The sequence below is a fragment of the Caretta caretta genome, chromosome 3 (assembly GCF_965140235.1).
Source record: "Caretta caretta isolate rCarCar2 chromosome 3, rCarCar1.hap1, whole genome shotgun sequence".
In the NCBI taxonomy this organism is placed as follows: domain Eukaryota; kingdom Metazoa; phylum Chordata; order Testudines; family Cheloniidae; genus Caretta; species Caretta caretta.
The window spans coordinates 18,323,241-18,348,838 of record NC_134208.1 but is presented as its reverse complement, the minus strand read 5'-3'; the positions used below and the strand labels follow the sequence as shown (position 1 = coordinate 18,348,838).

Below are 25,598 nucleotides of genomic sequence, written 5' to 3'. Positions count from 1 at the left end.
GCCACAGCTCACTTCATCGGATGCATTCAGTGGAAAATACAGTGGGGAGATTTATATACACAGAGAACATGAAACAATGGGTGTTATCATACACACTGTAAGGAGAGTGATCACTTAAGATGAGCTAATACCAGGCAGGGGTGGGGGGGAGGGACGGACACGGACGACCCACAGCCCATTCTGGCTGTAAATGCAGCAAGGATTTTGGGTGAGCAATACTCTACAAGACATGATAGTACCTTGTTAATTAAGTCTAGGCTCTAAATGCACATTATGATTTTGTTTTACATATAACCGTTTATTTTCAATACTTCTAGTTGCTATTACTTGAATCTTTATGCTTTGTTAAATACACTTAGATATGTTTATAGTGAAATCAAGTATAAGTGCTATGTGTTCAGTGGAGCAGTAATCTGAGGGGGAACTGGTGAGCTGGGGTTTGCAGTTTCCTCGGAAGCAATGAGTTTGTGAACACTGAGTGTCCAGTAGACCAGGACCTGCCCATTCCTGGGAGATACTTGGAAGGCTTGACGGTTGGGAGTATAACAATAGCTAACTGGCAGAGAAACAGCAGAGCCTGCAAGATGTAGAGGGAGTGCTTATGTTGCCCATGGCTAGTCGAGCTAGTGAGCTGACCCCCCAACAGACACAGGCAAGACTTCCTCACGCTAAGGGCAGTGATAGTAAGGTACCCCGGGAAGCGTCACAAAGCCATTAAGGTTTGTCCCAAGCCATTAATGCCTTGGGTTCAGATGACAAAACTGATTTTATCATGCTGTCCCTGACCCAAGATGAAAGGCTGAGGGAGTGAAAACTGTAGTGACCTAGCACTGGAATGAGAGGCCAAAGACAGAACTTTCACAGTGCTTGTATGTTAGAAAGAGAACGTAACATGTATCCTTCACATTAATGACACAAATTTGAACTAGAATTCAGTATCCAGCTTGCCCCCAGATAACCCACATTTGTTGATCTTGAGGACGTGCTGCAAAGCCCATATCTTTCTCAGGATTTTGAAGAAGCAAGGATGATTTGAGGGTTGGGATAGATATATTGTAAGCTGGGATTCACTGGTTAGGGTGGGGATCTTTTTCTTTCCTTTTTATAGTTTGGGGAAGCTGCTGTGCTTATTTTTTTAAGTTGGTATGTACTTTTTAATGTATTCCAAAGCTGCCTAAAGTCTTATGATAAGTGTTTTTCGTATTTTGTAGAAATCCAAAGAAAGAAAAATAATAAAATACAGTAGAACAAGTACATCTGCACTGACTGAGAGACTCATTGCTAATTAAAAAATACTGTGAACAATTTAAAAGCAAGGTTAATACATCACAGGTGTAATGTTTATTTAGGGGCCTCACAGCAGCACTGCTGCTACTAAACCTTGGCTGAAAAAATGGAGTGACAATATTTTAGTGTAGATTTGTCAAGTGGAAGAGTGAAGTTCTGATGTACTTACACACCCATTAGAAGTCCTACGGCTCCTAGTTCTAAGCACAAAATAGTTCTAAACACAATAATTGAATGTTAAATCTTAGAAATGCAATGCAAAATTCTTTCAAAAATTATTTCTTACACTGTTGGCTTGGATCAGAGTCTGTGGTCATCTTCACATAGTTTGAAGGAAAGAGACCTGTCACACCACTGATTTCTCCTTGCCACCAATCTGCATCATCTTTGCTCAGTACATTAATGATCTGCCCCTTGGAGAAAGTGAGCTCATCTTCATTGTTTGCCGCATAATCATACATTGCTATTACTTGACATACTAGGAAGAAAAAGAATATTCACAACAAGGGTTAGCACAACTTCTAGTATAAGGTAAGTCAGAGTTAAGACTGCATAAAGCCCACAGAAAATATCTATGAGACAAACCATTTTCAAGGACAAACCAAAAAAATCAACCCCAGAATATTTTATCTTGACGTGGGAGTACAGTTTGACAGCCCTGTCTTCCCCTTTTATTAATAATGTGGTCAGCGATAGATTAAATTAACTTTGGTCAGTTTTTCTCTCTAGTTCCCAACTTTACAATTCTATCTACTTGGGTAGTTAGATGGTTCCCATAACCATAGATTCTGTTCACCTTCCAAATATTCAAACATAAAAATAAGTGAAACATCTTTCTCCCCACCCTGTCAGAGAAACAGATTAATTATTTTATAGTGGATATTTGTGTGAGAGAAAAAGGTCTGTGTGTACAAAGAATGTATAAAAAACTAAGCCTCAGAGAGAGGTTTCGATCATGGATGCCTGTGGAACTCTTGTACAAACACAGCAGAAGGTAGGGTATTTGCAGACTTTGAGGAAGTGGAACCAGGGAAAGCTGTTCTCATCAAGACCTACATAGCCAATCAAAAATCCATGTGGAGTTAAGGCTGCATCTGCCCACCCTTAGAAGCAGCATAGCACACAGTTGTAGGGGTATTGTCAATAACAGCAAAGTTCCCAGAAGTCTTGCTGCCATGTGTAAGCAGGATGTGTTTGGACACAGTCTGTAGGACAGAAACAAAGGGTGTATTCTCAGTGCAATAAGCCATAACAGAAGATGGCGCATTCCAGGACAGGAGCCACAGACAGCACTGTTTTTTGATGAAAAAGTTGTTTGACAGACTGTATGTTGCTTGGGACAGAGACTGTCCTCTCCTGTGTTTGTTCAGAGCCTGGTACAATGGTCCCCAATACTGACTGCATCACAAGGGTAATAGGTGGCAATTAATCAGACTATTACACTATAGACTGACTGTTATTTAGTGTAAAGGAAAGAATTACATACAATTATTCCAAGTTTAATATAAATGAGATTATTTTCCTACCTGAGAGAGCAGCAGGAGTAGTTCTCTCACTGCTTGGACCTAACAATTTAACATGATTGGCAGGAAACCATCCTTTCTGCCTCTTTTTCCCTCTTGCCTATAAAAAAATATGTTTTAGAATTAAATAGACAACTGACCAGTGGATTGTAATGAGCACCCCACCCACACAGCTTCTCGTCACAAAAAACCTGCCTACAAAGTTATTAAGCACTGAATGGATCTACAAGACAAAATTTGGTTTACATTTATTACTAAAAGCATATTTGAGTATGGCTGCACTGTAATTTGCTCAACTGACTGAGTGGAAAGTTCACAGTCAAGATTTTCAAAAGTGATTAGTAATTTTGGATGCTCCACTTGAGACAGCTTACAGGGGCCTAATTTTCAAAAAGTGCTGACCACTTACCTCTGAAAGTAGAACCCCTATAAAGTGTCTCAGACTGGGCACTCAAAAATGGAGTCATCCGATGTCACTAGCGACTTTTGAAAATCTTGGCCTATAAATTTAGCACCACTTTCTATCAGATAAGACAGAGTGATTGTTATCTAAAAAGAAAGCTTGTATAGTGGATTCTTGACTTTTTTTTTACCTTCACTTTTTCTGTAAAAAACAGAAAGATTATAGTATGAGCAGAAAATCTCAAAGAGGTAATATTCCTACATCTTGACAGCTTTTCTCACAACATGTCGTAAGTGTGTACAAGCAATGCTATTGTAATACAAAATATGGAAAAATACTCAGTTACTGCAATAAAATATGAAATTCAACCAAGCAAGGCCTGACAACTAGCCATCTCAGTTTTCATCTCCTTTCCTCCTCCCTCTGGGGTTCCATCCTGAAACACAGCCAAAACTCCTTTTCTAATAAAATGCAAACTACTACTAATTTCCTATATATTTCCTTGCACAGATTATATATTAACTTTTCCATTGCCAATAGCTCCCAAGACCTGTAAAAATGATGTTAAAATGATACTTTGCTTTTTGAAATGCTACTGTAGGTAGTTTATGAAGTTTGCTTTCAGAGCTTTCTGAGTGAAAAATGCTCTGTGAATGCAAGGAATTAGAATATCCTATACTAATTTCCCTCCTGCTTTTAAGAGGTCCTACTATTTCATCAGAGGATTGTTACCATTTAATATTTTAACAAAGTTAGCACTGTTTTATTAGTTAAGTGGTTCTTCTGACACTAATTATTACTTTTTATTAATTGCCAATACTGGACCCCTACATTCTGCCAGGGTTACAAACACTGATTTTCTGTGACAGAAACAGGCCCAGCAATATAGGTTTTATGTGATGTTCAAGTACAGTTTATATACAGCAAAAAGAACTTAAGAGCTTCTCACTTTTTAAATTAAATCACAAAAATTGCTCTCATTATTCATTCTGTGAAGATTATTTTTTCCTTTAATTACCTGTAACTCTCCTTGCCACCATCCACTAGGGTTTTTCTTCAGAATAAGTATCAGCTGTCCTGGAGCCAGACTAAGCTGTTCTGTCCCTGATGCAGCATATGCTGTAGTCACCTGGGCAATCTCTGAAATAAAAAAAAGACTGGTGAATAATGAACAAATACAATAAGCTAAAGGTTTGTAAGTTACATCAGACTCACCAGGTTTCTTATTTAGTGTCCCAGTTCTGCCAGCAGTACCAGAACCCTACAATCAAAAGATACAAGATTTTAATTTGCAGTGCTAACAGCAGAATTTACCGCAACTTTCTTTTTTTAATATTCTTCTTTTGCCACAAATAACATTTTTTCTGAATTTTTTCCCTTTACATAAGGTAAAGCATAATGGTTTGAAAAAAGGCAAATCGCTTTCTTGACCTAAGCATTTATGCCAGATACACCACCAGAGTGCTACAATTTAATGCCCAAATTTTAGAATGTGAACATACTACCTATATACAAGACATACAGTGTAACTTGTTGGCTTTTTTAAAGTCAGAATTCTAGCAAAATACAGTAAACTTATACAGACAAAAATAAAATCTTCTTGCTTTAAGTAACAAAACCCAAGACAAAAACTCACATCTTGATCCTTAGGTTTGACATAGTTTGATGGAAAGATGCCAGTTCTGTCAGCAATGCTTCCTGTCCACCATTCTCCATCTTTCTGAGTGACTAGTATTTCTTCTCCTTCAGCAAAAGTCAAATCTCCAGGTTCAGAGCTCGTATAGGAATAGAGTGCAACATACTCTGTTCAACGAGAGAAAGAGAGAGAGAGAGAGAGAGAGAGAAACTGCATTAGTTACAGTGAAAAAGTGTTTGGCCTCTCTTGATTACAGCTGAAACTAAATTGAATTTTATCAAAACCCTAATACAGTAAATACAAGAGGCATGCTAGTCACATTTTAAAAATCTCTCATATAAGGGTTGCTCAAGCAACTTCATAGTATGGACCAACCTTCCCTCTCACTTAAATTGCATCCATCATCTCACCTCCCATTTGCAATTGTGCAGACTCTCTCTCGGATGTGCATGCACATAACATTTCTGTGACAAATGTAGCAACCACAGGTAACTGCTTACAAGGAAAAGTAATATATTTGTAGTGTCTGAATGTGTGATTTAGCAGATGGAAATGAGGAGAGTTAGTACCATGTGAACAGCGACCGCTCTATGGATGATCAGTGGTCCACAGACCACAGTTTAAGAATTGTTATATGTGAGAGATTTCAGCTTGGACCCACACTTCAGCACAAACATTTAAATTCAGAAAAGCCATAAGAAGAAATACTCCATACGGATGGTGAACTGCATAATATCTGATTATCATGGTAGAGATCAAAAGCCCAACTGACTTTTCTAAGCAGAGTCTACACGCATTCTATATAGTCTGAAAGGGTGGGAAAATGGGTAAATGCAGATCAAATTAAAAAGTTCAGAGATTGTTTCTCACAAATTATTTTTCCCATTTGAACTTATACTTTCTCCACTTAAATACATAAAAGTAAAAAAACCGATACACTTAGGAATCTAAAAAGCAGTTGTGACTATATTAGATCTCTATAACAGTCACAGACCTGATCAAGATATAATTCTACGCATATCCATTATTAATTTACATGCTATTAAACAGAAATTAGTTTTATAATTTCATAACTGACATTGTAATTGCATGCTTACCCTCTCCAATTGTATAAGATGGTGTACTAGGCTTCTTGTTTACAGCTGCATAAATAGTTTCGGTTCTGCAGACATAAAAATCCAAGTGATTTAGTCTGGCTGGTTTAACAAAACATTCTTCAATTAGTGATAAAGATTTAGTACAGTGTAATTTTCCTATTCTTTGAGTGACAAAAAAATTGCAGCCAAGCATTATTTCATTCTCAATTGGTATATATTACTAATGCTGTTGTCCCCATTACATTTTTTAATTAAGTTGTTGCAAGTGGTCACTCACATTACTGCAATATCTCCTAAATATTATATAGGTCATGACTAAGGAATATCAGAAATTCTGCAATAACATTAATTATTAGCAAAAGCTAAACAATTAAAAATTTATTGGAGATCAAGAAAGGTTTACCCTAAGAGCAAAAAATATGACTTCAATTAATCATATGGAAGAGTCCTAATTTAAGCTACAGGGTTTGGAAAACAGTCACAAATTGCGGTGATCAAGACATACAAAATCTTTATTTTAGGTGTAACAACTTGACATTTATTTAAAATTTGCCTTATTCTAGAAAAATCACAAAAAACTTTAAGTCATGTATGTGCAAAGATCACTTCAACCACCAACCTGTAATCATCCCTAGGTTGGAATGAAGCAGCCATTCCGTGGCAGAAGCACTACTCAGACTTTCAGTAATTAACTGAACCGTTAGCTTGAATACTAGGATAGTCTGGCACTACTTTTGACAGCTAGGAAAAATACCACTATTTCTACAAGATGTGCCACAGGAGTGTATAATGATTAATGGCAAAGACATCTCAATTTTGTACATCACCTAAAGGTAACACCTCCAGCAGTGGAGTGCCAGCACCATGCTGAGATACTGAATCAAGAGGAAGCAGCATGTCACCTGTTGAATAACCACACACCCCTTTTTTCTAGCACCCAGCTTGAAAGATCTAACATGTTTACTGAACAGGCCCAACATTACTTAGCTTGTGAAAGCTGATTAAATTACAGCCCACGATGGCATGGTGCAGGTCATACATGCTATTTAGTTCCCATAATTTAAAGTATCCCCATGTTTTTCACTCTATTTTCAGCTGTTGAATACAAAAATACCAACAGTCTCACTTACTCCTCTCGTTTGTTTTCATTTCCAGGCAAGATCTTGACATAGGATTTAGGAAACCATCCCCTTCCTCCATGCACCTCTCCAAACCACCAGTTTTCCTGCTTCTCCAGCACAGTAATTATATCATTTTTTGAAAAGTTCAAGTGGTTATCCTTTTTTGCAGTCCAGGAGCAAAGTGCCTGTGCTTTTAAATTCTCCACAGCTTGTCCCTGTTCAAGTAAAAATACAGATGTTAATCAGCTTTAGTACCTATTACTTATGCAAGTTTCAAAAATCGCCTCTTGTACTCTAGGTGCGTTCACTCCTAAATGCCAGTTGAATGACTTGCTGTCTTGACCACAGCATTTTGCACTGCCATATGTGGTATGTGGACTCCGGAGTGGTCTCTGGACTCTGCTTCCTACTTGCCAATTAAGTTAGAAATATCTTAGACATGTATCTGGTTCTACAAAACAACGCTGGCAGAGTGGTCACTTTGGATAAGCTATTACCAGCAGGAGAGTGAGTTTGTGTGTGTGTGTGTTTTGGGGGGGGGAGGAGTGAGAAAACCTGGATTTGTGCTGGAAATGGCCCACCTTGATTATCATACACATTGTAAAGAGAGTGGTCACTTTGGATGGGCTATTACCAGCAGGAGAGTGAGTTGGGGGGGGGGGGGTGAGAAAACCTGGATTTGTGCTGGAAATGGCCCAACTTGATTATCATACACATTGTAAGGAGAGTGATCACTTTAGATAAGCTGTTACCAGCAGGAGAGTGGGATGGGAGGAAGTATTGTTTCATGGTCTCTGTGTATATAATGTCTTCTGCAATTTCCACAGTATGCATCCGATGAAATGAGCTGTAGCTCACGAAAGCTTATGCTCAAATAAATTGGTTAGTCTCTAAGGTGCCACAAGTACTCCTTTGCTTTTAAGAGTAACTCTGGAAGGGCCCACACATTGGTAGTCTTCTGCCTGGAGGTAAAATATACCTTTTGGTAGAAAAAGAAAGGAAACAGTAGTCCCCAAATGGCTAGGTAGGGAAATCTGAAAGATCATCTTGAGGCCCAAACTGATGAGATAAACACATGCTTACCTGTTAGGTTCCTCCACACACTGCAGCTGCTATCCTTACAAAATCCCAAAGTTGAAAGAAATTAACCCAGAGTAACACAATATAGTGAAAGAAAAAAAATGGTTACTTACCTTCTCATAACTGTTGTTCTTCGAGATGTGTTGTTCATTCCATTCCAACCAGGTGTGTGCACGCGTGCATGGGAGCCGGAAGATTTTTCCCCTAGCAGCATCCCTGGAGTTGTGCCTTCATGTCACTCAATATAGAGCCTGCTGACCCGCCACCCCCTCATGGAATCATAGAATATCAGGGTTGGAAAGGACCTCAGGAGGTCATCTAGTCCAACCCCTTATTCAAAGCATGACCTAATCCCCAACTAAATCATCCCAGTCAGGGCTTTGTCAAGCCTGACCTTAAAAACCTCTAAGGAAGGAGATTCCACCACCTCCCTAGGTAACCCATTCCAATGGTGAGCACTGTGACATCATAGCCTACTTTCCCCTTGGGATGGGAAAGTGCCGGCGATTTATCCCCCCTGGAAGGGGAAAATGGCACCATATGGCACAACAAGTCCTGGGCTGCTGCGAATGCCTCTGCAGTCAATGGGAGCTGCAGCTGTTGGCTCCTGGGGCCGGCAAGTGGGGAGGATCTGGACTCAACTGCACCGCCACCGGGACAGGCGTCGACGTGACCCTAGCCGGCCAAGGGGCCGAGGTGGTGTGGCCCCACTGGGGTCTCACAGTGGCCGACTCCTTCGACTTGGCCGGGGTAGAGCAGCCCCTCTCCAGCCAGCTTTTCTTTTGTGGCACTGGTGGTTGCAACCGGTGCCTGTCCAAAGCCTGTCCACGGGAGTAGCTGTGACAGTGCTGAGAGTCTCAATATGAGTTCTTTCTCAACACTGGTTCCCCTGTAGATTGTGCTGGGGCACTCAGCACCAAGGAGGTGGTGCTAGACGCGGGATCCCCTGATCCAGGGTCTGACTGGGGCCGGAGTGCAGCCTCCATAAAAAGGACTTTAAGACGTTGGTCTCGGTCTTTCAAAGTCCTAGGGCAAAACTCGCGATAGATCTTGCACTGGTCTTCCTGGTGGCTCTCCCCTCACAAAGCGTGCGGGGTCACTTTTAGGCATGCACTTGCCACAGGCCTCACAAGTTTTAAAGCTTGGGGACCGTGTCACACCACGACACCGGGAGCGTTGGGGGAACGGGAACCCCAAAGAAAACCTAACACTAACTATATCTACACTACAAGTACTAATAACTAACACTAACGGTATCAAGAAGTATAATACAACGGACACTGTGAACGGCGCTTGCCAAGGCAAGAGCTAAAGTACGTTCCAGCTTACCGTCACTGGTGGTAAGAAGGAACTGATGGGCTGGTGGGGTCGCAGGGCTCTATACTGAGTGCCATGAAGGTGCGACTCCAGGGGGCGCTCAGGCCGACCTGACGAGGGAAAAAATCTTCCGGCTGTTATGCATGCGCGCCTGCACACACCTGATTGGAAAGGACATGAACAAGCACTCGAAGAAGAAGAAAGAGTTTAAGGACCAGATCCTCAGGTAGTGTAAATTAACATAGCTCCACAGACTGCAATAGAGGTATGCCCACTCACACCAACTGGGAATTTGGCTTTGTGTTTAGATCAGGGGTGGGCAAACTTTTTGGCCGGAGGGCCACATCGGGGAATAGAAATTGTATGGCAGGCCATGAATGCTCATAAAATTGGGTTTCAGGTGCAGGAGGGGGTGAGGGCTCTGGTTGGGGGTACAGGCTCTGGGGTGGGGCTGGGGATGGGGATGAGGTGTTTGGGGTGTAGGAGGGTGATCCGTGCTGGGATCGAGGGATTTGGAGAGCGGGAGGGGGATCAGGGCTGGGGCAGGGGGAGAAGCTCAGGGGTGCAGGCTCCGAGTGGCACTTACCTCAAGCGGCTCCTGGAAGCAGCGGCATGTCCCTTCTCCGGCTCCTTGGCGTGGAGCGGCCCCCGACCCTCGGAGCAGGGCCATGGTGCAGCTTCCGGGAGCTGCATGGTGTGGCCCCCTACCTGGCACCCCGATTGGAGCGCCAGAGCAAGGCTGAACTGCGTGGTGCAGCCCCGATTCAGCTCCCCAGTAGGAGCTCACAGGCCGGCTTAAAATGGCTCACAGGCGGAGCCGTAGTTTCCCCACCCTTGGTCTAGATCACTGCAGTGAACTGTTAGAAAAAGTGTAACTCATCTATACAAAAGTATATCAGTATTGTTAACATGAACCTAAAATACATAAAATTCTCACCAACATACCTGTCCATGAACAGGAGAAACAGATCCTGGGGACACAGTACGAGTAAAAGCGGATTTTTTCTGCCATGTTGTGTTAACAGTTAGGCTTGAGAAAGGTACGTTTTGGTAATCAGTGTCTTCTGCTGATCTACCTGGTGAAAGTGGTCTGCAAATTTAGCACAAGCACAATTTTTCTTAGAAAGTACATTAGCAAGACCTACTACTTCTTACATATGCAAAATGCATGTGCTGCCCAGTGCAACTCAGAAGATCAAAGTTTAACTTGCTGTATTATAGCTCTTCCTCCATATAGTCGCTATAATAAATTTTCTGCATTTAATTTACAGTAATCCATAATGCTATTACATAACATTTTATTTTATCCAAAATAGAACTATCAATAAATAAACTTACTCTGGAGGAGCTGAGGTAGTAGACAAAAATACTGTAGGAGGAAGTAAGGCCTTTTTAGGAGATAAAGCTTTTTCACTTTCTGGTATTTTTTCTACATAGCTGCATGGAAACCAGCCAAAATGACCTTGAAAGCTCCCATACAGCCAACCAGGCTCTCCAATGGTTTTCTCATCAACCTGGAAACCAAAAATATTAGATAAAATATTTGCTGTGTTAGCACCTGCTACAATTCTGTGGATTTAACTGGAAAAGTTGTGACCATAAGGATCAGACCCCATCATCTGCACTGTCATCCCATTTAAAATTTAGTCTTTTTAAAAAAACTAAGAATCCCATTGCCTAATAACATATTGTCCCAAGCTGTATAACAAGGCTATTTGCTCTTATAAAGCGCACAATTACTTTTTAAATGGGGAAAAGGATAAACTGCTGGTTTTGTATTATAATGCACCCTTAGAGAGATATTTACAGTTGTTTTATTTAAAGGCTAAAGAGGACATAACATACCTCTGAAGTTAATGGAGCTTGTCGGAAAGTTACTATGATTACTATAATGATTATTTGTGTTTTAGTAAGACCTCAGACCCAAACAACATCAGGATTCCATTGTGCTACGCATGGTAGAAACACAGAGTAAAAGAAAGGGGCTTCAAACAATTTTTATATAGATTAAGTTTCTTCTGGCTAAGATACATAAACAAATGTTTCCATCTACTGATCACATCTTAAATTAGACACTATGAAGTTTTTTAATCAAAATATTTTATGAGTATCTGAAATTATCCAATATATAGAGTTGCATATTTCTAAACCGGGGTATCAAAAGTAAAAGAATGCTCAGCTATTTATATCTTGAAACTAACAGATGCCTTTCTTACTTCCCTCTCTCATGCAAATATGTAACTTAACACCATAAAACCAAAGTCTAATATTTAGAGATTTCAGAATACTGGATTAAATTACTTTGTTAAGTAGAACTTGTTGGACAACCTCCAAGCACTGCTGGGAGCCGATTGCAAGATGGAGGGTTTGGCCGTGGTTCTGATTGAGCAGGTCAAGATGGACAGGAAACTATATGGGAGGTTGAATTGACAGAGCAAGGATATCTGAGAACCAACACTCCTTCATCCAGGCTGGAGCAACAAGAATGAGCTTGGCCTCATCTGCTTTGAGCTTGAGGATGAGCCGAGGAATGACTGAAATAGGTGGAAAGGCATACAGAAGAGTTGACCGCTAGCTGCAGTGGAAGGCGTCTGAGAGGACTGAGGCCCTCGAGAGCAGAACAGCTGACACTTTATGTTTTCCCTCATCACAAACAGGTTCATCGCAGGGACATCCCATGTTGCAAAGATGACTTGACGAACACTCTCTTTCAGGGACCATTCATGACTCAAGGAGAAAACCCTGCTGAGGTAGTCCGCGAGATTATTTTGAACCCCTGGAAAATGGACTGCTACCAGGGTGATGTCTCCCTCAATGCAAAAGTGCCACAGATTGATCGTCTCCAGGCAGAGTAATCTGGAATGTACCGCACCCGCTCCCCTTTGCTTCTTCAAATAGTACATCACAGTAGCATTGTTGGTTAGTATGTGATGTGATCTCGGAAGGCACAACATGAATTGTGGATGGCCTGAAGTTCCAAAACATTGATATGGAGTGAGGCTTCCTGTTCCAACCACACGCCCCACAACCTTAATGAGTCCAGATGCACTTCCTTCCCACCCACCCAGAAGGGAAGTGTCAGTAACCACTGATTTAGTTGGAGAGGGCCAAACAGAGGGCCAATGGCACGCATTGCGTGGGAATTCCCACCAGTGGAAGGAATCCAGAACTGCTGGAAGAAGGCGAACTGACCTGTCCAGAGAATGCAGGGCAGGGTGGTAAACTGTCCTGAGCTGCATCTGACGAGGGTGAGGGTACAACCTAGAGAACTGGAACACCTGCATGCAAACAGACATTAGGCACAACAGACTCAGACACACATGCACTGTCATGGAAGGCTGGGATTGCAGACTGAGGCAAAACTGTTGAATTGCCTGGAAGCGGTCGGTCGGTAAGAACACCTTCGACCTCATGGAATCTAACAGGGTCCCAAGGAACTCGATTTTTTGAGTGGGAGCCAAGGTTGACTTTGCATTGTTTACAATGAGTGCTGACAGTCAAGCAAACTCAACATGATGTCAATGTGGGCAAGAACCTCCTCTCTAGAGCTCCGCTTCGGCAACCAGTCATTGAGGTACAGGAATATGTGGAGTCCCTTCTTCCTGAGATAGGTGATAACCACTGTCATGCATTTGGTGACGACATGGGGGGCAGAATAGGGGAGATCCGTACACTGAAAGTGGCATTCTCCTACCACGAAACACAGAAACTTCTTGTGGATCAGCAGAATCACCACAAGAAAGTAAGTATCCTGCAGGTCCAGAGCAATGAACCAGTCATTCTGACACAACACAGGAAGGATAGCCAATAGAGTGACCATGCGGGATCTCTCATACTTGATGAATTTGTAGAGGCCACAAAGGTTGAGAATGGTTCTCATCCTGCCCTTATATTTCAGTATCAAGAAGCTCTGGGAGAAAAACCGTGGCCCTGGTGTTCCAGTGCTACCAACTAGAAATACAGCTCAATGAGCAATGTCTTGTGAGAGGAATCTCTGTAGAGGAATGTGCAAGTGGACCTGGAGAGGAAATGGATTGTGTAGCCAGATCTGACAGTGTCTAGAACCTAGCTGTCAGAGGTAATTGAGATCCAAGCATTGTAAAAGCGGGTCAACCTGCCCCTAAAGTGATGGGGGGGACAGAAGGGATGTAGTAATGACTGGACCACTGCTCTGAACAAAGGAGACAAAATGAGCGCTTAGCCTGTGCCAAGGGAGATCATGTGGACTGTCTGAAGCCCAAGCCCCACTGCTTCCTATTGTGGGAGCTATCCCTTTTTCTAAGGTAGTCCCACTGTTTCAGGGGAAAGGTTGGACAAAGGAATTCTGCAGGTGATATTGTTGCTCCTGCTGTGCCTTTGCATGGACAGCACGTATACTTCCAAGGATTGCACTCCTTCAAGGATTCCAGGGCTAAGTGCCATTAGTCTTGTCTGAGAAGAAGACTTAGTCATCAAAGGGCAAGTCCTCAATGGCTTGCTGGACGTCCAGAGTGATCCCAGAGTTTTGCAACCAGGAGGCCCTCTTCATAGTTACTGCCAAGGCCATGACCCTGGCCACAGTGTCTGCAATGTCAACGACAGCCTGCAGGAACATTATGACCACCAAGCAGCCTTCCACAGTGAATGCTCAGAACTCCTCACACAAGACCTTAGGCAACTGGTCCTCAAATTTAGCCATGGCTGACCAACTGAGAAAATCATACTTGGCCACTAAACCTTGTTGATTTGTGATCTTAAACCGGAAGGATGATGAGGTATAGATCTTCCTGCTCAGAAGATGTAACTGCTTGGAGTCTCTGTCCTTGGGGGTAGACTTGAACCAACCCTGCTGGGCCGTTGTTTACCACTGTTACATCCAGCGAATTCGGGGCCAGGTGAGAAGAGAACCCCTCAAATCCCTCCATGGGAACAAAGAAGCACTTTTCCATTCACTTAGACCCTGGCGGTACTGAGGCTGATGTACTCCACAGGGATCTCACCGACTCAAGGATCACATCACTGACCACGATGGCCACCCTCCCAGGGACGGCGGGGTGTAAAATATCCACCAGTTTTTGTGTGTTCTCTTGGAGGAACTCTGCCTGGATACCCAGTAATGCGGATATGTGGCATAAGAGGTCCTGGTACACCTTAAAGTTGTCCGGAATAGAAGGTGAGGATAAACCATTCAGCATGGCATTGTCCAGCAACAAGGCCTCAGCTGAGCCAAAACTGGCTTTCACTCCTGGAAAGATGTACCCAGGAGAGAGCAGACTTGCTTGGGCTTGCAGTTAATCTGAAGCCACCTACGACCATGCAGGTTACTTTGACTTCAAATGTGATGAAAAGCGGTATCTCTGCTAATAAGGAACATCCCACTGAGTCCAAGGCCACTGTTACAGATAGAGCACTGGTGGCCAGCAGAGCCCAGGCCAGGGACCTCCTTCTCAGTCATGGGGCACACGCCAACCTTAGGAGCCATATTGTTCCACTGGCAGTCCCCGAGGTTCATCGGGTAGGGTATGACGACTCTGACTCGGAATGAGAGCCCCGAAATCTTGGCAGTACGGGTGGAATGATGCCCAAGGGAGTCAACAGGCAGTCCGATTCATTTGTCTCCCAGAACAAAGTTGGAACTGATATTCCCATTTAATATGGTTCCATCCGTACTGAGCATGCGGGTGCCACAGGCAGCATTGGTCCTGGCGCGAACAGTGGTCCAAGAGTGCACAAATGTATCAGTGTCAACGGTTGCAGCATCAAATGCAGTGGGGCCAGAAAGGGTCTGGGTGCCAAGGTCCCCTGCACCATTTCCAGTACTGGCTCCATCCCCATCACGGTGAGGAGAGTGTCTGGACACAGTGTCAACAGACACCAAGGTTCAGTGGCTCACTCCATCAGAAGCGCCAGAGTTGGCGCAGCCCTGGGAAGTCCTGGACCAACGGTGAGGTTGGGACCGAAAGGCAGAGGAGGTCTGTGGTTTCCTGGTAGACTGACGACATGGACTCAGGCAGTACTGGCATGCACCTTGTCAGTACCGTACTCAATGGACACCCGAAGGCTGGAACCAGAATCAATGGTACAGGATTTCTGTCCTTCCCACTCAGTATTGGGAAAGGTCAGATGTATCCATGCTATTGCACATGCTGGAACTGGTCCTGTGCTAGTCTGTGCTGTTCCTGGGGGAAACAGAGGAGTCACTCTGTGACCTGGAGCAGTCTCAATTGGTCTTATGAGACCTCTTCCTCGATGCTGACAATGGAGAACGGCTCCTCTGCCTCTTCAGCAAGGCGCCTACCCCAAAACAAGGGGTGGCAGCACTCTCCGAGCCTGAGGGCAATCTTTGACCTGAGGAGGGCCTTGGTATCAGATCAGGCCGCATGGCCTGTTCAAGCAGGTGCTACGTGAGACAAAGATCCTGCACCAACCGAGTCCTCTTTTTAAATGATACACACTCTTTAAGGTGGGCCTTGCCGAGGCAAAGCAAGCACTGCATGTGGGGGTCGCTGTTGGGGATCGCCCCTCCACAGGAAGGACAGTGTTTAAACTAGACTAAGACTAAATGCGAGGTTGTGACACTACAAGCACACAAACCTCTGACTCCAGCCACAGGCAGTGAGAAGGAACTGAGAGGGCTGGAGCAGTGCTGCCTCATATAGCCAAGGGAGGGGCCACAGCCACGAGGTGCGAGAGCCACCCCTCTACAGGGACTGCTAGGCAAAAGTCTCTGACTCCGGTGCGCTGGGCACGCACACATCACATCTGCATCTACTCGAAGAACCACCATGCAGATAATGTAACAGAGAACACTATTCAGACCTTTAATTATTTGGGAGAAACCCTCAAACCTATTCAAACCAGGCAGGTCAGGTATTTAATAATTCTAGCACCACGAATAATCTTGTTTTATACACTTTTATCTATGACAATGTTTGCCTATAGCAATGCAAACATAGTAATCTTCTTTGCAGCCTTATATGCATACCTGCAAAATGTTGCACTAGAGATGGGAGAGCAAGGATTATTTAGCTTATTCTTGTTATTTGTTTCAGAAAGTTTATAACAGCAATAATGATTTCCAAGCTAGGCATTTCATAGTAGTCAGTGCCAGTCCTTGGCCCTCGACTCCTCCATAACATGTTAGTCCTAGAGGAGCATATTGCTTAAATCGATCCCACTACCCCCTCCTAAAAAGAAGCAATTACTGTAAATTTGAACCAATCTAAAATGTGTGTGTGTAAAAAAAAAAAAGCATTAATTTTGATGAAGACATATGTCAATGATTTTTGTGGTTAGGTTAGCATGAACTACCGGTCTTACCTGAACTACATCCCCAGAATTAAAACTCATCTCGTCATGATTCCTTGCTTCGAATGAATATAAAGCTCTGTAATTCACCAAGGCAGCTGAATTCCTAGATTCTGAGGCACTAACTACGTTACCTGAAAGAAGAAAAAGTATTACTGGTATTTATTATTTTGGTACTTCAGTAGTGCTAAGAGACGACAAGCTTGTTCAGGGCCCCACCGATATAATGAAAGGATGGTCCCTGCCCTAAAGACCTTACAGTCTAAGTGTATGGTGAGAGATAACTGGGTACAACAAACAGATGGAAGGAGCAGAACATCACACAGACTATTGATTAACGTAATAAACAGGAGTAGCAGTGAACACAGATGTGCTTAGTCAAAATAGGAAGTCTTTGTCTTCCTACCCATCTCTTCTTGTTAAATATCTTCACCAGGATCAGTGTTTTAATATTTTCTTTCATTTATGTGTAGAAGTTTTACATTTCCTTCAAATTGACTAGAAAAGGCTACCCCAACACTGAGTGGCCTGCAACCCAGGTGACATTCTTGTAGTGGCCTGCAACCCAGGTGACATTCTTGTCAAGGAGAAACTTAAAAGCCCAGAACAGAAAAATATTACATATTTGTATTTGATATAGTCTCAGTCTCTAAATTTCTCTAAGTCGATAAGTAATACTACTAAACCAGCCACACTACAGCCATAACAATGGTTAACAATGAGCAAAAAAAAAAAAAAAAAAGCATTCTGTAATTCTGCTTCCACTAAGTCAATAGTAAAACTACCATCAAGTTCAATGGGAGCAGAATTAGGCTAACACTAAGCATTTTTCAAAATCCTACCCATAACGCCATGCTGACCTCAGTTTTGACCACCATCTAGTAACCGAGGTTCTGATACCTATAATTTCTCTATCAGTGTTAATCAATGAATCAATGTTACTTTAAGGCTGTACGCATTCTCATTACTTGATTCTTATCTGTTCACTGACTATCAAAAATTGTTTTAAAAGAAATTATGAACATCTCATGCCACAACATGTGGTGAGTATTCTGTTGCATAGAAAAAGTGCAGGAAAGCCAAAATGTCACTGCTCCGAGTGTCCAGGATTCTTAACTGAAAGCACTGAAAGATCTGTGGTCAGATCCTCTGCTGGTGTAAACTGTTATAGCTCAACTGACATCAACAGCTTTACTCCAACTGTGGATATGGTCCATGGTCTCCAACATCAATTTTTAAACACAAGACCTATAATATTGTCATTATTCCACAATAAAATGTCTAAATATGAAGTAACAATATTCATTCAAGACAAGGAACATTTTAAACAAAAAATAAATCAATAGATGAAGTTTACCTTCACTTCTCCACATAGGCTTAAGATTTCTACCCTCAGTCTGTTTCAACAAGTCTGCAAATTTCTCATTTAAGTTTAATTTTGAAGTGTGTTTCTCTGACTCTTGCAGGTTGGCTGTATCTTTTCTTCTCTTCTCTTCTTCATGCTGTTTACGCCTCTCCTCAGCTTCTTTTGCAATCTGTTCTTGCTTCCTTTTGTCTTCTTCCAGTTGTCTCTGCCTTTGTTTTTCCGTTTCTCTCTGAATCTCAGCTAGCTTGTTCCTCTCCTCCGCATGTTTCTCCTCAGCCAGTTTTTGCAACTGGAACTCCCTCTCTCTCACCTGGGCAGCTGCCTCCTCAGCTTTTTGTTTTTCTTCATGAATTTTTTCCTGCATTCGCTCTTCCTGTAATCGCTTTTTTTTCTCCTCCTCTTCCTTTCGGACATTTTCCTGCCATAAGTTCTCCTTCTCCTGTTTTGCTTTCCTTAACGAAAAGGGAAAAATAAATACATAAATAAATAAGTGAGAAAGTGTTTATAGGATTAACCACAGTTAGTGACCTGGGAGTCACTGCAGTCACATGCAAGGCTCGGGTGGCAGAGCCAGGGCTAGAATTTACACAGGTGGCCCTAAATGTAAAGTACTGCCCCCTCCACACTCTTCTAGAGTACAGTGAAGAAATGCTGGTTGACTAACCATAACAACAATATGTCGATGAATTCAAGATCCCCACTTCGAAAGGAGAGAGAGCGCAGATCCCTGCTTGGTCCCCAAACCTAGAGTGCAGAGAAGAACTGACACTTGACATAGCAATCTCCTTCTGTTCAACAGCCACATGTCACGTGTGTCTAAAAACAAATGCCAAAAATCCTTCGAAGTGCCTGCACCTTTAGCACTTCAGAGTCAATGGTTTGGGATGGTGCTGGGGTATTCGTTTGCTGTCATTAGCATGTGACAAAAAATTTATTTAATCAGCCTCAGCACTATCCTCTTCTTTCTCCTCTTCTAGCATTCTCTTTTGCTCTCTGTTCCCCAATCTCCCTATGCCAACTGCCGTCATCCACAGCAGGATCTCTCCATCCTGTTTGTTTCCTCTTCCGTTTCTGTTACCCCCTTACTGCAGACCAAAAACTCTTGGGATAGGTACCATGTCTTCTCACACGCGCACACAATCCAGCACATCTTAGGCACTAATAAAATACAAATAAGACAGACTTATGGTCTGAAAACATTGTTCCTTGGCCTTTCACGCCTGAGAGCTTCTTCGGCAGTGCCTCCATGATCAATGCTATTCACCTTGATGTGCCAGGGCAGAGCAGAAAATGGAGCATTAATCTATCTATGGTATTTCTCGGGTGCCCATCATTTCAATATCCAAATCCCACATATGAAAAATGAAAAGTTGTTCAGAGATGGCCATAAAAGATTTTGGTCTTTACCAATATCTGGTTTGGCGAATTTTACTTATTACTTTTTTTTGTTGTAATTCCTGGTCTTCAGTTATTGTGGGAATTTATTGCAGCATTTATATTCTCCTCACTCCACAGTCTTCAGTGTAGTATCTGAGAATCTGGCAGTATTCTCTGAAAATGGCCAGGTTTGGCTCAGTCATATCTCCATTTAAATCAGGGACTATTATCTTGAAGTGTCTCAGCCAATAACTTAGCTCCAATGATACATGAAGGAAATGAAGGGTATCAGCAATCTGTCAGTTAATCAGTAACTAAACTACATAGGGCTGTACTAATACAGGGTTAGATTATCAAAAGTGCTTAGCACTCACAATTGAGGCCAGATTTTCAGAAGATCTCAGGTCCCATTTAGGTAGCTAAATGAGAGAGTGAAATTTTTACATGCACTCAGTGCCTCAGCTCTTTTGAAAATCTGGTGCCAAAGCCCAAACCTTAAATTGTAGTAAACAGGAAGCCAATGCAGTTCCTGGGAAACAGTCGTAACTGGCCTCATTCTAGTCTCATTTACACGAGTATAAATTCCCAATAACTTCACTGACAACTGTTATACCAGCATAACCCCAGTGTAAATGAGAAGAGTATTTGGTATGAATATGCTCCCCCTACATCAAAGCCTCTGAACAGATGGGCAGACACATTTTGCACCAGCTGTAGCCTCACATAGAGCTCATTATCGTAATGCAGTGTGAACATCATAAAGGCATAACGTGACCGTAGCAAGATGCAGATCAGAGTGACGTGAGTGCAGCCAGCTAACCAGATAACTGAAAAAACTTTTTGGCCAGCAATGCCACTTGAGAGCCCTGGACCGATCAGGCAGGTGGTAGGGGAAAGTTGACAACAGAATCTGGAAAGAGCCGATACAAAATAACGTAGGAGCATAATAACGTAAGATCATTTACGGACAAAAGGAAGGATCCCTTTCCATATAGGTAAATGTGAACGTTTTCTCGCTCATCAGGCAAGAAACCAATATAAGATCAGGGATTGAAATGCAAAGAGGAAACTAAGGATTAATTTAGTCTCTTACCCTTAAAACTAGTAACTTGCGGACATTCAACTGGTTTTCAAGATCATCATATCGAAATTAGGCAGTCACAATGTTCGTCCAATTTCCATAAATATTCAGGGACTAAGAATATCACACTGTCAGAGTATGAATGACTGGCAACTAAACTACATTTGTTCATTTAGTAGGAAGCGCTTTTTAAGTGGAGGGAGAAGATGTACAATGACAGCAAAACAAGGTAGAAAATGTGAATAAGTAATCTTAAATGCATGGAAGCTGTGTACTGGAGAAGAGATTAAAAAGCCCAATTACAAAAATGGATTCTCAGGTTGACACATCAATCTTTGAGAACAACACTTTCATCAAATAGATTTGTCGTATTAAAAAGGGTAACAGACTCGTTCCTACATACTAAGGGGAAGGAAATTCAGAACTTCAGAAATCCTTGTATTCCATGTAAAAATTCAGAAGGCTTAGTTCATGTAGTGTTGCTCTCTTAGTTAGGATGTATATTTTAATCAGTTAGATTTTATGTCTACTGGTATCAACATCTGAAGCTCACCAATGCAATATCCTGTTTTAAAAACTACAGTATCAGTGTTTTATGATTTTCAACCATGTTACCTTGCAGCCTCATCCTCCAGTCGCTTTTTTTGTGCAAGCTCAGCTCTTTTTCTTTCTACAGCTCTTATTTTCTCTTGTTTGATCCTGTGAAGTTGCTCAAGGGCTAAGTGCTGTGTGTTGTAGCTTTCTCTCAGTTCCTAATGAGGAAACACAATGAAGTATATCAAAGGACTGACAAGCAAATCCATTTTTCTAGGAAAGTAACTAGGCATTTTAATGCTTTGTGATCCAACACAAATGGATAGGACAATCTTAAAGTTAATAATGGATGTTGACTCTCATTCGAAAGAAAGAGTTAAACAGGAGCATATAAAAATATCTGGCAGATCTTTTGCAAACTCTTGTGCAGTTTATACTTGCAAAGTGCATCGTTTAGTCATTCCTCTGCTGGAGCCTGCAAATACGATGGAGGGAAAAAGAGTGGGAATTTTAAATTAAGTACTTAAACACTGGGTCATCTAAGGACTAGAAGTACACAAATGATCTCTAAACAGTTGCCTGGTGGAGATAGCCTTTAAACTACAAGTAACACAAAACAGTACTGGAAATTTTGGGTATACATCCTTTAAGATGGAGGCTTCCCTTCACTATGTTTTAGTATTTCCTTTATTAGCCACTGCTTAATCTAACAGAAGGTCGCTACAAAAAGAAGAAAAATACATATAAAAATTTGTTAATTATGGGTGAAATATATAATCTTTTCTATAATTATGATTCAAAGAAATTTTTTAAAAAATAACAAATCAATCCAATAACTAAGACATAGTCATGTGCAAAGTAAAGTTCAGACCACAGCATTTCCTCTATCTACGCTCAAACCAAAGGCTGAAATAATTGGTATGAAGCTTTGGATAACAGGCCTGCCCTGGCTCCACGCAGCTCCCAGAAGCGGCTGGCATGTCCCTGTGGCCCCTAGGCATAGGGGCAATCAGGGAGACTCTGCACGCTGCCCCTACCCTGAGCGCTGACTCTGCAGCTCCCATTGGCTGGGAACCACAGCCAATGGGAGCTGCAGGAGTGGTGCCTGCAGGCGTGGGCAGTGTGCAGAGCCCCCTGGCCTCTCTGCCTAGGAGGTGGACATGCTGGTCGCTTCTGGGAGCCACCTGAGGTAAGCACCATCCAGCAGGAGCCTGCACCCCAAGTCCCTTCCCACGCTCCAACCCCCTGCCCCAGCCCTGAGACCCCTTCCACACCTAAACTCCCTCCCAGAGCCCACAACCCCTCCCATACCCCAACCTCCTGCCCCAGCCCAGAGCCCTCTCCTGCACCCCAAACACCCCATTCCCAGTGCCAGCCCAGAGCCTGCACCCCCATCTGAAGCCCTCACCCTCTCCTGCACCCCAATCCCCTGCCTGTGCTCTGAACCCCCCACCTTGCATCCAAACTCCCTCCCAGAGCCTGCACTCCAACTCCCTGGCCCAGCCGTGAGCCCCCTCCTGCACTCCATACTCCTCGGCCCCAGCCCAGAGCCGCCTCTTGCACCCCAAACCCCTCATTCCTGGTCCCACACCAGATCCCTCATCCCCAGCCGGAGCCCTCATCCGCCCTGCACTCCAACCCCCAGCCCCAGCCCTGAGACCCCTCCCACACCCCAAATCCCTCATCCCCAACCCCACCCCAGGGCCTGCACCACCAGCCAGAGTCCTCCCCCTCCCCACCCTAGCCTGGTGAAAATGGATGAGGGTGGGGAAGAGTGAGCAAGGCAGGGAAGAGGGGATGGAGTGAGCGGGGCGGGACCTCAGAGAAGGGGCGGGGCAGGGTAGGAGTGTTCGTTTTTCTGCAATCAGAAAGTTGGCTACCCTAGTTAACCCAGGCACTGATGCAATTTCAGGACTCTTCTGAACCCAGACCAAATAAATCACGGAATTGACTCATAGCTGACAGGTGTGTGTGTGTGTAGGTGAGTGAGTGTGTGTGGGGGAGGAGGGCAGGTGTGTGTGTGTGTGTGTGTGTGTGTGTGAGAGAGAGTGAGTGAGTGTGTTGGGGGGGAAATGAACACAAAGAAACTGTAAGTGTTTCTATCAAAATGGGAAGATAATTTTTTGGTGGATATTACCTTACCTGAAAAGAAAAAGCAGTACCTAGGTAATAAAGCTAATTGAATCTGTTAATGTATCAGGTTTCAGAGTAACAGCCGTGTTAGTCTGTATTCGCAAAAAGAAAAGGAGTACTTGTGGCACCTTAGAGACTAACCAATTTATTTGAGCATGAGCTTTCGTGAGCTACAGCTCACTTCATCGGATGCATACTGTGGAAACTGCAGAAGACATTATATACACAGAGACCATGAAACAATACCCTCTCCCACCCCACTCTCCTGCTGGTAATAGCTTATCTAAAGTGATCATCAAGTTGAGCCATTTCCAGCAGAAATCCAGGTTTTCTCACCCCCCCAGCCCCCTCCAAAAACCACACACACAAACTCACTCTCCTGCTGGTAATAGCTTATCTAAAGTGATCATCAAGTTGAGCCATTTCCAGCACAAATCCAGGTTTTCTCACCCTCTGCCCCCCCCCCCCCCCCAAACTCACTCTCCTGCTGGTAACAGCCCATCCAAAGTGACCATTCTCTTTAAAATGTGTACGATAATCAAGGTGGGCCATTTCCAGCAGAAATCCAGGTTTTCTCACCCCCCCAGCCCCCTCCAAAAACCACACACACAAACTCACTCTCCTGCTGGTAATAGCTTATCCAAAGTGACCACTCTCCTCACAATGTGTATGAAAATCAAGGTGGGCCATTTCCAGCACAAATACAGGTTTTCTCTCCCTCCCCACCCCCCCTTTTTTTAAAAAAAAACACACACACAAAAACTCACTCTCCTGCTGGTAATAGCTTATCCAAAGCGACCACTCTCCCTACAATGTGCATAATAATCAAGGTGGGCCATTTCCAGCACAAATCCAGGTTTTCTCACCCCCCCACCCCCATACACACAAAAACTCACTCTCCTGCTGGTAATAGCTTATCCAAAGTGACCACTCTCCTTACAATGTGCATGATAATCAAGGTGGGCCATTTCCAGCACAAATCCAAGTTTAACCAGAATGTCGGGGGGGGGGGGGGGGAGAAAAAAACAAGGGGAAATAGGCTACCTTGCATAATGACTTAGCCACTCCCAGTCTCTATTTAAGCCTAAATTAATAGTATCCAATTTGCAAATGAATTCCAATTCAGCAGTTTCTCGCTGGAGTCTGGATTTGAAGTTTTTTTGTTGTAAGATGGTGATCTTCATGTCTGTGATTGCGTGACCAGAGAGACTGAAGTGTTCTCCGACTGGTTTATGAATGTTATAATTCTTGACATCTGATTTATGTCCATTTATTCTTTTACGTAGAGATTGTCCAGTTTGACCAATGTACATGGCAGAGGGGCATTGCTGGCACATGATGGCATATATCACATTGGTGGATGTGCAGGTGAACGAGCCTCTGATAGTGTGGCTGATGTTATTAGGCCCTTTGATGGTGTCCCCTGAATAGATATGTGGGCACAGTTGGCAACAGGCTTTGTTGCAAGGATAGGTTCCTGGGTTAGTGGTTCTGTTGTGTGGTATGTGGTTGATGGGCTATTACCAGCAGGAGAGTGAGTTTGTGTGTGTGTGTGTGTGGGGGGGGGGGGGGGGGGGCAGAGGGTGAGAAAACCTGGATTTGTGCTGGTAATGGCTCAACTTGATGATCACTTTAGATAAGCTATTACCAGCAGGAGAGTGGGGTGGGAGGAGGTATTGTTTCATGGTCTCTGTGTATATAATGTCTTCTGCAGTTTCCACGGTATGCATCCGATGAAGTGAGCTGTAGCTCACAAAAGCTCATGCTCAAATAAATTGGTTAGTCTCTAAGGTGCACAAGTACTCCTCTTCTTTTTGTTAATGTATCAGTCCATTAACAAACAAGATACACATCAGTATTTTCTGGCTTTGCTTTATAAGCAAGTAAGTTTAAGCTGTTAGGATAGCAGAAGGATTTAAAAGCAAGCAGAAAAGAAAAGAATATTCATTCTGTTTTTGAAAAGTTTTAGTTTTAAACAAAGATTTTCAGTTGAGTTCTAAAGAGATAATATATCCAAAAAGAAAGGGAAAACAGAGAAAAACCATGAAATAATTAAAAGCAAAAGAGCCAAAGATTAGAAAATAACCTTAAGTAAGAGGAAGAGGTTGTTGAGACAGCTTAGCAGAGACAAAAGGCACTGAAGAACAGAATCATCCATATTCTCACACTGCAAGATAAGGCAGATAAAAAGCCAATTAAACTTTGTAACGATTTAAAAAAATATATTGTAGGGAAGACTACATTGTTGATGCAGTCACTGAACATAACTGAATTGCTCTCACTAACCAGCAAGCTATGCAGCACACATGTGATTCCAAATGCAAGCACGAATATTGTGGGTGATGTTTTCTTTATT

The 25,598-nt window shown here is 43.0% G+C and overlaps 1 protein-coding gene across 4 annotated transcripts in view; it reads right to left on the bottom strand.

The window, feature by feature from the left end:
- ITSN2 (intersectin 2) overlaps positions 1-25,598 on the bottom strand; it is a 129,860-nt gene that overhangs the window by 45,301 nt on the left and 58,961 nt on the right. For 3 of the 4 annotated variants that reach the window (XM_048845652.2, XM_048845657.2, XM_048845653.2), the window contains exons 17-29: positions 25,329-25,409; positions 21,191-21,327; positions 18,109-18,569; positions 16,764-16,885; positions 10,803-10,978; positions 10,410-10,554; positions 7,077-7,282; positions 5,947-6,011; positions 4,850-5,016; positions 4,429-4,474; positions 4,232-4,353; positions 2,814-2,910; positions 1,574-1,765 (exon numbers count right to left, since the gene is read on the bottom strand). In XM_048845652.2, coding sequence (XP_048701609.1) covers positions 1,574-1,765; positions 2,814-2,910; positions 4,232-4,353; positions 4,429-4,474; positions 4,850-5,016; positions 5,947-6,011; positions 7,077-7,282; positions 10,410-10,554; positions 10,803-10,978; positions 16,764-16,885; positions 18,109-18,569; positions 21,191-21,327; positions 25,329-25,409 — 2,017 coding nt within the window. The remainder of the gene's footprint in view (positions 1-1,573; positions 1,766-2,813; positions 2,911-4,231; positions 4,354-4,428; positions 4,475-4,849; positions 5,017-5,946; positions 6,012-7,076; positions 7,283-10,409; positions 10,555-10,802; positions 10,979-16,763; positions 16,886-18,108; positions 18,570-21,190; positions 21,328-25,328; positions 25,410-25,598) is intronic. The other variant, XM_048845654.2, reaches the window with a different exon arrangement.